Source organism: Manis javanica, chromosome 6, assembly GCF_040802235.1.
Source record: "Manis javanica isolate MJ-LG chromosome 6, MJ_LKY, whole genome shotgun sequence".
NCBI lineage: Eukaryota > Metazoa > Chordata > Mammalia > Pholidota > Manidae > Manis > Manis javanica.
This window is the reverse complement of record NC_133161.1, coordinates 149,794,131-149,805,628: the sequence shown is the minus strand read 5'-3', so window position 1 is coordinate 149,805,628 and position 11,498 is coordinate 149,794,131. Positions and strand designations below refer to the sequence as shown.

The following is an 11,498-nucleotide window of genomic DNA, read 5'->3' as shown; positions in this document are numbered from 1 at the left end:
CCGATTTAATCTCCACAGCAGCCTGTGGGTGGCTGCTGTTCACTGACTCACAGATGAAAAAACAAGGCACACAGAAGCTAAGTAGCTTGTGCAAGGTCCCAAACTAATAAGGGGCAAACTCAAGCGCAGCTGGCAGTCTGGCTCCAGAGTTTATAAAGTTTTACTTGATTATTAGTATTTTTAACAATGGCTTTAAAAAGTAACATGGGCATTGATAGATAATAAGATTGTTCAAATTTCTGCTTGTTGCAAATTGTTTTCCTGCTCTGAATGGTTGGTGCAGGTGGACTGACCAGGTTTGGGACTCTTTGTGGTGTGTGGAGATCTTTAAGGTAGTGGGATTGGGAAGACTCAATTTTCTTTCTCCGAATGAATTATCACTTCTCTCAAATGGGTAGGCAGTTCTGAGCCTAACATCGTAAATGCATTGAATTTACAAATCATGCCACTGAAACAAGAAAATACAAAAGTGGGAGAACAAGGTTGAGTGTGGGAGTGCCAGACAGCCCGGGTGCTGCCATCCTCTTCTGCAGGAGTGCAGCCTGTGGGCTTCCTCACGGCCGCCGGCTTGCCTTGCCGTCATCTGGTGTCATTTATCATTAGTGAGCATCCGGGCGTTGTAAACGAGGAGCAGTAGCTGCACCTGAGACCACAGGTGTACATCTTCAGTCCTTCACTGTCACTCTGCTCCCCACCCTGTGTGCCCCTTGCTGGACTCACTCAAGTGACAGCATGACAGGTAACTGTCCTGCTGCAGTTTCTGGCTCTGGAGCCCCGCTGAGTAGGACACTGCTTTTGAGCCTGGATTTTGCACCAGAATTCTCTTCAGTGCACCCAGACGCCTCTGTCATCAGTCAGATGTGGCAGAAGGTGACATCTACTTGCCATCGATGACCAGACCCTCAGAAGTAGATCTGGGTGTGACAGAGAATCAAAACAGACCTTAAGGAGGGCTGAGATGCTATCTGGCTAAACCTTCATCTAAAGATGGGGCGGAACGTACTAACCTTGTTTTAAGGTCATCTTTTTTGGCAGTGGCTTCCTGCCTGCCTCCTAATCCAGGGTTTTTGTTCAGCAGGTTTGAGTTGCTTGTCTAAGTTCAGCCACCCAGGTCTCTCTGAGTCTGAAAGTTTTCCAGCTTCAGAGAGTATCTTTGCTCCAATATTTGCCACACCTTCCTCACTGGACCTGAGGTGACGGCCAGACTGGGCCATGAAAGGTTAACTATGAAGCTTGTTTCTATCTTGGGTCAGCCACACACAGTTTATCTTGGAGACACAGCAGAGAAGTGGGGCTGCTGGTGAGGGATAAGTGAGGGATCCCATAGCGTGTTCTTGTCATGTGACCCATGGGAGCCAGTTGTTCTGGGGGGTCCCAGGGGATGTGGGAGCTGCTCAGGGAGCCCTTTGGGTGTCCTGGTTAATGGTGTGGCCTCTGAAGTGGTTTAAACCCTCATCAAAGCCCAGTTTTAGGACTTACGGGGTGACTGGGCAGGTTATTTTCCTGAGTGTCCTCATCTGTAAACTGGCTGTAGCTTGTAGGGTTTGCTGTGAAGACTAAGTGGGGCCACGGGTGTAAAGGGCTGAGCTGAGCATAGTGCCTGGGAGGTCCTGGACTGGCTACCAGGTGTCACAGAAATGGCAGAATAAGGAGCCCTGAGAACTGGTCCTTCCACTGACACAACCATTAAGCTGGCAAACACACAGCATTTTTCAGGACTTTAGAATCTAATAAAAAAAATGTTGGAGTTTGGAGGAGAATGCTTAATGAGGAAAGGCTGCTACATTCTGACATTAAGGAGATCTGCAGGTCATCGGCTGGCTGCTGAGATAATGGCAGAGAGATGTCAGGGACTACCCTCAACAAGGAAGGCAGTCTTTGCAAAAATGGTTGAGAATCACTAAGCGAACAGGTGACTGCAGCCCTCCATAAGGAGCAACAGTTTGCCCCGCAGAGAAGGGACAATTTGAGGTTGAGTCACCAGATTGTGATTTTCAAACTGTCTGATTTCAGCAAAGATGCAAGACCTACAAAATAGGGAAGTATGGTGTATTCACAGGGAAAAGGATCGCAGTCACTGATCGCAGGTGCCCTTGAATTTAGTGTAGTTACTGAAGGAGTTTGTTACAGGAAACACTGTGCCTCCTGGTTTTACGCTGTTATGGATGTTAACTGGTATTTTGCCCATTTCTCTTAGTGGAAGTGACTGTTTGGGGAAACATGACCAGTGTTTGAGAATATTTGAGAAAAGTTTACCCCTAGACCTGGTTTTAAAAACATACACACTTTCATTGTTCTATTTTTTAATGCTCACATAAGTGAATAAGATAACGTTCTCTGTATTGTAAATTAATCACGTTAAAGACATTTGAATCTAACAGGTTCATTATTATTGTTTGAAGCATAGTTTATTTGGTGTGACAGAAAATAATGCTTGTATTCTGTAGTGCATCCCTGCCCCTGGCTGCTCAGATGCGGTTCCTTCCTGTTTGCCCTTCAAACGCTGCTGGTGTGACCAGTAGCATCCGAGCACTTCCTTTTTTCCTGGCTGAGTCACAGGAGTCACAGAAGCTCTGTGTAACCTGTGTGGGTCTGGTCAGAGAGAGATCTTGAGATCATCTTGAAAGTAGAGAAAGATTCTTCCCACAGAGACCCAGAGGTGCAGAGGAATCATTTGGCCATAAGCAGAAGTTTAGATTGGCTTGTCAACATGTTAAACCGAGAGCCAGAATTTCAGGTTCCACCCAGACCAAGTCTCAGTTACCAAGAACCTAGTTTGTGTCCTGAGAGATCTGGATGAACATCTGCGTGCCTGTGCCACAGACCAGCTGCCCCCACCGGGGGACCCTCATCAGTGTTGGCAAGGTTGTGCCTTCAGTCACACCTGTCCGGAGTGCTGGATCGGAACTGAACATCGGCGGATGCAGTGAGGCAGGAGCGTGTGCTTCCCTCGCTTCCTCCTAGAAGAGGAGTTTGCTGGTGAGAAAGACGAGCAGGAGCTGAATGGCGTCTCTCATTGGGCCAAGGAAGATGCTGTTGGCCAAGCTTCTGGTTGTGGGTGGGGTGGGGTGTGTGGATGGCTTGTTCTTGAGGGTTGTGGAGGTCGAGACTGTGGTTCTTCTGGAGGTCAAGGCTGTGGTTCTTGTGGACTTCAAGGTCGTGGGCCTTGTGGAGGTCAACGTCGTGCGCCGTGTGGAGGTCAAGGTCGTGTGCCGTGTGGAGGTCAAGGCCGTGCGCCGTGTGGAGGTCAAGGTCCTGTGCCGTGTGGAGGTCAAGGTGCGCCGTGTGGAGGTCAAGGTTGTGGTTGTCACTGGAAAAAAAACGGCATCAGAACCTCTTGCATGATGAGTGGGCTCTGGAGAAACCAGTCATTCATGAACAAAATTCAGTAAACACTCCTAAGAGGGAAGAGTATTAGAGGAGGGGGAAAACAAGCAGGTACAGAACAGCGAGGAACAGAGAAGAAGAAACACTACACCCTGAAGGTCTGGAGAGACCTACGGGAAAGGGCTTTATGCTGAATTCACACAAGCACTGAATTTGTTGTTGGTTGGGTACTCTGCACCCAGATGTCTTTGCATCCTTCATATATTTAACCAATAATGCAAACATGATCCAGAATGGCACAATTTTATTTTTGTGTTGCTAATTTCAAAGGTAGCATATAAAGCTTAAAATAACTAGATACTATCTGGACCCAAGAATGGCCACCCCTACTTTGAAGGAAGTGGAAAGAGGCTCAGGCCAGGCCCCTGAAGCCCTGAATCTTTGTGGTTTCTGGGGCACTAGTCATTCTCACACGCAGGGACTTGTCTTGGGCATTGTTTCTCTGAGGCTACCAGGCCTGTACTCTGGAGGGCTGTCTGACCCTAGAAAAACGAGTTTGGCAATGACACCTCCAAGGGTCTGAGTGAACCACAGAGGTGACTAAGAAAGAAGAAGAGAAATGTCCAGTGGCTCAGGCCCTTACATTCGGATTGTCTTACCTCATCAGCATTCCCCAGGGCAGATGTTTCTCTAACATCCCACTGAGCCAGAAGGTCTGAACTCTGCCACGTTTTCTTTTTTACACTGGATTTTATTAGCATGGGACTGAGGAGTCTTGACTGGAAATAAACTTTCTGTCTTAGTACTTAACATCTTGAAAAGGTCCTTGAGCAAGAAAATAACCCTCCAGTCTTTCAGAGGAAACCAGCTAAGCTGCAGAGGAGAGCTTCATTAGGCACAATCACTTCAGAATTTTCTGTCAAACCCAGATGCCCCTTTGCCCACATTCGTGATGCCTGACCAGCGGAAAGTGGGCGCGCATGGGTGCATTTCAGGGTTTGGAAAATCGCTTCCTTTTGCCTCAGGAAGACCTGTTATCTGGACATTGAGAAGATAATGCGTCCTATTCTTGGTTGAACCTCGTATTTAAAAACTTCAAAAAAAAAAGGGGACTGTCTTTATAATTTCACTGTAAGTCTAAGAAAAGTGGAAAAAGTATAAAATGTGGGATTTGAGTCCCGGTTTCCCATTTGCTGTCTGTGTGGTCCTAGGCAAGTCACCTATGTTTTCTGAATATCAGCTCCTTGAATTTGTTTCACGTTGTTGGAGGGAAACGAAAGGAGGGGGGATGAGGAGCCTCTGATGGTCTGAAGCTCGCAGCAGCCTGAGAGGCAGGGGACGCCCTCAGAACTAGGAGTGTGGGTGTCTGTGCTGCTAGCCCACCTTTGTTCCAGCTGCTCCCCTCTGCCCATAGGCCCTCTGGCCACAGACTGCGATACCTGTGAAGGTTTTGTGTGAGTGAAAATTCCTTGGGGAAACTGAGGAAGGAGCCAGCTTTCCCATTGGTGTTTACATGATGTGGAATAGCAATGGCTCCTCCGGAGGCAGGAGTCTGGAGCCCCCGGGGATGGTGAGAACAGAGGGGCCCTGGGAACTGACGGAAACCTTGGGGATGGCTTTTGTTTTCCACCAGCGTAGGGTAAGGGGTTGTGCTAACCGGGGGTAGGTCTCCAGGTGCTGGGAGACTCAACTGATACCTGGGTAACGCGTGATTAGGAGACTTTTCTGGGGCGCCCACAAAGTAATTTTCTAGACTGAATTCACTGCCAGATATGTCAACAGGCTGCAGAGGAACTTACCTATACTTGTCAGCTTCAGAGAAGAAAGTGTCGCCATGTTGTTGAGACTGACCATGAAGGCTCTGTGAGGGGTAACGAGAAGCAGTGGTGAGGAGGACGTTGGGGCGCACGGTTCTGCTCGCATTTCTGCCTCCCGGAGGATCCCAGCCTCTTAATCGCTTCTGCACTTACTTCTCTATGGCCCACTTGGCAGGTGATTAAACACTGGAGTGTGAACTCCATGGTAAGGAGGCCACACTTCCTCATGAAGTCCAGCTGGGACAAGAACCCTAAGTCGGTTCTGTGAGGGCCTCCTCCCCGCCAGCAGCTCTGCCTGCTCCCGGAGTGGGTTCCTCGCCCTCCACCGCCCCGGGTGGTGTCTTGTCACCCTGGCCTGCCTTCAGTTAGGATCCTGTTAGGTCAGTTTAGCCAGAATCCCCTGGTAATTTCCCATCCACTGACCCTCACCCTGCCCCTTAGCTATAAATTCCCACTTGCCCAGGTTGTATCTATAATTGGGCCTGGATCTCTACAGAGGTCTCTTTTTCTCCTATCGCAGTAGTTCTGAGTAAAATCTGTTTTATCTATCTACCTATCTGTCTTTACTGTCCAGCTGTGTTTTGTTTAACTATTGTCCAGTTTCTTTAACACTAGCTCGTTCTGTTTACAGCGAGCACACGTGGTGTGTGTGCCAGCCCCTTTAGAGGAAAGGTGGGAGGTGGGGCAGAGAAGGGCGAGGCAGGGAAGGGGTGCAGCGCCTGAATTCTCTTGTGTCACGTGCACCTGGATTGTGTGCACCTCGATTGTGTTTTGAGTCCTCCGAGTCACTGTAAACCTGCACAGACCCAGTATGAGACTGTGGAAGCCCAGAGTGGACAGCGTGTGGCTGGGTTCTTACTGTAGTTCAACCGTTGTCACGTTGGTAGAGTTCGGAGACACCCAGTCCGCCTGGAAGAGCCCCCAGTGGGAGTCCTTCGTGTGGTACAGGGCGCTGCTGTTGCAGTACTCATCCGCCTTCTGCCAGTGGCCTACAGGGTGGTGGTTCGTGTCCAGTGCCCGCAGGACCACAGAGCTGATGCTGCTGTTCACAGGAACGGATACTAGGAAGGAATGGGGAGGAAGCAGTCAGCCGTCTGCCGAAGACAAGGGAGGGCAGTGAACTCGGGTGGGAAGAAACATAGTTACACATGCTGGCTACATATGGTATGGCCCCATTTTTATACAGATTTGAAAACCAACTTTTTTCAAAAGGATATACATGAAGATCTTAACTCCAGGGATTTTTTGGTGGTGGGGTTATAGATGACTTACTTTCTTTCTAGGGCTCTTTTGGTGTTTTCCAAGTTTTCTACATTGGGAAGTGGACAAAGACCAGTCCTCTGGCCCAGGTTTTGCCACCTAGCAGGGGTGAGGTCTTGGCCCGTTCTCTCCCTCAAGGCGGTTCCCATCTGCCGCATAAGGGGGATAAGCTTGTTCTGCCCTCTTCTTGGGGAGGGGCTGATGCACGTGAGAGGTGCTTCCTGAAATCCGGGGCTGTGATTGCTGAGTCTAGGCACAGCCTGTTTCCCAGCCCCAGAAATGCTGCTGCTCTTAATCTCTGCTGTTGAGGGTAAGGGGAGGGGGCCTCTAACCCCCAGGGGCCTTAACCCAGGGCCTGCGGGTAACCCTTAGGTTCCCTAAGCTCAGGTGAGCCTTCCCTGTGCTCCGAGGGAGCTACACCTACATCGCAGCCTTCTGATGTGTAATGGGGGGGAGTTCAGGCTCTGCTTCCTCCGTGGGGAGAACCTCCTGGGTGAATGTCTCAGTGCTGTCGTGTTCTCCAGGGCGCTCTGCCACCCAAAATTCCTTCAAAGATTTCTCCTTCTGGGTATGAATTTTACTTCACTTCTGAGCCTCGATTTTTTTATCGTCCATCATTCACTCCATAAATGTTTATTGGATGCCCACTTTGCTCCAGGACCAGTTCTATGTCGGGAGAGAATGACATCATCCCTTGTTTTATATGGAAATAAGATATCTTATCTTAAAAGGTTCCTGGGAGGAGTAAGGAGAAGAATGTGAAGACACAGTAATTCATGGTGGGTGTCAGGTAAGTTGGGATTATTATTTTTAGCATAGAACATTTCTCTGTTCAGTCTGTTTTGCCACTCAACGCTGGGCTGAGCCAAATCCCGCAGGCCCTGACTTGATCAGGGGGAACTGCTGTTTGTCCTAATGCCTGGATGTGGTGACAGGAGGTGGTGTCATCAGAGGGCCGTTGAGTCCACCAGCTGTCCCGTGGCCATGCTCTTGTCTCTGTCCCCCCTTCTGTCCTGCTCTGGCCTGTGCCTCTCTTCCCTCCCAGGCATCTGTATGATCTGGGTGTCTGTAGCCTGACACAGTCCTCTCCAAAGCCTTGCCCTTCTTTATAGAGCATCTGAGTATTTCTCCTTCTGCCCTGTCAGTCACAGTGCCCAGCGCACGGCTTTTATGAGCCCTGTAATCCGGCTCCCTCTGCCACCTGAGCTTCTCTTGAGGGGTAGTCAGCCAGCCTCCAGTTCAGCCTGCACCTCTGGCCTTTGTTCGTGTCTGTCTGCCTGTCTGGGGCCCTTCCTCACCGCACATCCCATCCCTACAGACGCTCTGGGGTCCTGGTCATGTCCCACCACGGGCAGGTCAGCCCTCCTTTCCTCTCCTGAAACGTTTGCATTTTTCACTGTGAGAGTCGTGTACTTACGTGAGAGTCGTAACTATGTTGTGACTTGTACTATATATGGCGGCTTCATCTGTGAAAGTACCTGGCCAGCCCAGTGCTGGTCACTTGGAGGACACTAGATAGCTGCCCACTGATTGATTTAAACGTTGTGCATCCAATATTGTATTAACTCTTAAAGCTGAAGGTTTAGGGAAACAAGTCCCACCCTCTTGCCCACTGAAGTAAGAATCGGAGGCCAGTCCTCGTAAACACAGTCTTGATATGAATGTCACTGGGTTACAGCCTTCTCTCCCGTGTCCAGACAGACCCAGGAACCTGCTCTAAGATCCTGCCTGAGCTTGGGGCCTGCTGAGCCGTTTATACATGACTTAACCAATGTTGACACAAAACCTGAAATTTTAAAAAGTTTCAAAGTTAAAATAAGGAGAGGCAGTTGGCCTGTGTGGGCGTCCACTCAGCCTCCCCTGAAGTCCTGGGTCCCAGCAGAGCGCTGCAGTGACAGTCCACAGAAACCCTGGAGCCTGTTGTGTGACCCTGGGTGTGAAAGCTGGCACTTCACGTCTCTGCAGGCATAGGATTACGGCTCTCAAGTCCTTCCTATAATGAGTCCCTGGGAGCTTTTGCACATTTCTGTTCCAAGATGAAATCAGATGCAATTTCCCTCTCACCCAGCATGTTCCCTTTCAAGGGGCCTTAATGGATGGTCTTCCTGACTCCTTTCTCCCACCTTCCTGCTTCCAGAAGGATCCTGGTTCCCCACCCCCACCCCAGAGGCTTCACAAGACAGGTTCCTCTTACATTCAAGTGCAGGGTCCTGGCTCCCTGACATGCTAAGTTGAGTATCTGCAATCTTTTGCATTAGTCCCTCTGGCCCTTGGCCCTCCAGGCCCTTCCTGGACCGCCTCTCGGGCCTCATCTTGAATTACAGGATTGTGTCCCTGCCCTGGCAGGATGGGATCCTCTGAGGGAGTGGGGCAGAGTGACACATAGTGACACCCGAGGCCGTTGGTGACACCCCCACGAGAAGAGCAGGGTGAGTGGTGAAGGCAGGTACAGTTGTTCTGCCAAAGCCCGGACTTGCAGGCCACGGGCAGGGATAGCGCCCTGTTGTCTTTGCAGAAGTTGGTCAGCATTCTGAAAGGCAGCGGGGCAAGGTGAGAGGGCAGGTGCTGAGGCTGGGCAGCCTGGCTGAACGGAGCCGGACAGATGCCAGCGGTGGTGCTTCCTGGTGACCTCGGGTACATCTGAGCTTCCCTGGGCCTCAGTCCTCATCTGTGCAATGAGGAAGATCAGAGCATTACCCTACAACGGGGCCCAGCACAGAGTAAGAGGTCTCCCTCCCCTGACTAATGGGGGTGGGGTCTGAGGCTGCACTGCCCGGGTTCACATGCAGCCCAGCTGGTTAGGAGCCCTGGGACCTGAGCAATCGCTAGCTTGGCTCACCTGCAGAACAGGAGTAACTGGTTTCTGCCTGACAGGTCATTATGAGGACTAACTAAACGCATTAATAATGTAAAACCCGCACATTGAATGCTGTTGCTGTTATTATGCAAATAATTAGGAAGCAATTGCCTTGACTTGTAGGTTTGGCTGATCGAAATGGGATGTTTATAAAATATTCCTAGGTGACTCTCAGGAAAACACTGAATCAGGAATGAAAAGACCGAGAGTTAGGAGCTGGCTCTGTCCCTCACCAGCAGAGAGACGCCGAGCAAGTCATTTAGCGTCTCTCAGCCTTGGGCTCCTAATAAATAAGGCAGAATGGTGATACCTCCCCTGTCTGGCTCACTAGATTTTCCACCATGGGCTAAAATGGGAACAGTGTCTCCCGGAGTTGAGCAAAATGTACATCATCTCTGGCTGCCTTGCTTTATCAGATGGACGTGAAATGACTACAGATGGGATGCGATTATTATCCCTCAAAACAATAAAAATGTGGCCCTGCTAGAACCCAGTCGGCCTGGGTGTTAGGCCTTAATCACTCCAAGACTCCCATTTACACAGGGAACGAGCAGAAATAGTCCCTCCGCCCCCTTTCTCGTTCTCCCTCTGCCCCCACACCCCATCCAGACCTCGTTTTGTGTAACTGAGAGCAGGGATGGAGGGCTGCCATCCTGGCTACTCCCCTCACAAGAGCCTGGCTCTGCTCACCTGTGTAGACCGTGTTGTTTTTGTAGACATCCGAATTGGCCTTGATGCCAGGGCCGGTGGTGAAGACCTCAGTGAAGTGGCAGGCGTCATTCCTCTCTGCAGAGCTGGCAGAGGCGAACAGCACTCCGAGACACAGCCCAAGGCCCAGCAGGAAGAGCGTGGACCCGTGTGCTGCCATGGTCTTGTTCTCCGCGGAAACTGCTGGGCCTGGAACTGGGTGTGACCTTTGACTGACCCGTTTATATGCTCCAGGCCAGAGCTCCTGCGTGAGGTCATACGTGCAAATGTCCGTCCCACTCCTTCCTGGACGAGAACTGGCTTCTGGAACTTGGCCCAAGGTGCCACCAGGGATGCATCGCCTTGTACTGGTCACCATGATTCCAGTTTTGCTCAAGAAGGGGCGTGTACTTGTTCTGATCACGGCCGTATCTCATTCATCTCAGTATCTATTTGAGGAAAGCTGTTGAGAAAGGGTAAATGCCACAGAGTGAAATTCAGAGTTTAGTAATCATCACATACCTGGCCCGTTTAGAAGTTCCACTCTTCTCCCTGCAGGAAATTCAGTTATAAAAGCCCCTTTTTCTTGGAATATTACACATCCTTTTCTAACTCTTCTTAATTGAACATGTCTCCGTTCCCAGTTCATTTTGTGACTAGCATTGAACAAGAAAGACCGTGTTTCTAGATTCAGATTTATTTCTTTGGAAAGAAACAGCTTTAGCCTACCTTGCTCTTGACCCTTTCCTCCACAGCACAAGGAAACTACTAAGAAAAATCAGAAAATATGTTTTTCATATCCCTTGATTTTTATGATTTACTCACTGAAGGAGAAAAGAGGGAAGTATTCTGAACAGGAAAAAAAAAGCCCAAAATGTAGAGTTGAATCAAGGTGAAATTTATAAATGTTTAAGAGAAGCACTGAGAGAATGGTGGCCTAAGAACCTCAGAATAAACCCATTCCTCCAGAAAAGCAGTGAGAAATTAGGCAAAAACAATCAAAGTTAAGTTCGTTAGAACTCTAGAAACTAACCAAAGGCTTACAGAAATCTGAGGAGCATTTGTTAAAGTACACTGAGTGTTGCGGCGCTGTAACTTGCCCTGTTCCCACCCCTTTCACCCCACCTCTACAGTAGCCTTAGAAACAGCAGCTTTGTGACCACAGTAGCTGTGAAGACCAGCAAGCTAGCAGCCAGAGGAAGGGGCAGAACGGGCGTGGAGCTCTCTGGAAAGCTCTGTCTCCAAAGAGCTGCCACTGTGTAACCCGTCTGGAAATTGCCTATGAAGCTGAATTTTCAGAGCTTGTGTTTCTTTGCCCTCAGAACTTTCTGTGCGCATGCAGCCTTACTGCTGCGGTATTTGTTGAAAATAATCAGAATTCTTTAACATTGCAGCTGCCTGAGGCAGTGGTTTCAACTGGGACAAAGAAGGGGCTGGGCAAAAACTGTGAAAGAAAAAGCCAGGGTGGGAAATGTGTGTTGGGGGCTTTGAAAATCTCTGACAAATTCCTGGGAATCTGGAAGGCCACCTGGTCGTATAGGGCTCTGCAC

At 49.7% G+C, this 11,498-nt stretch overlaps 1 protein-coding gene across 1 annotated transcript; it reads right to left on the bottom strand.

Moving 5' to 3' along the window:
• Positions 1–1,039: 1,039 nt before the first annotated feature.
• On the bottom strand, positions 1,040–10,448 carry PLET1 (placenta expressed transcript 1). Its single transcript, XM_073239816.1, has 4 exons — positions 9,952–10,448; positions 6,004–6,205; positions 5,127–5,188; positions 1,040–3,310 (listed from the first exon to the last, which is right to left on the bottom strand). Exons 1-4 carry the CDS (start codon positions 10,325–10,327, stop codon positions 2,961–2,963), a joined length of 990 nt encoding a protein of 329 aa, XP_073095917.1. The 5' UTR covers positions 10,328–10,448; the 3' UTR covers positions 1,040–2,960.
• Between the last annotated feature and the right edge of the window lie 1,050 nt (positions 10,449–11,498).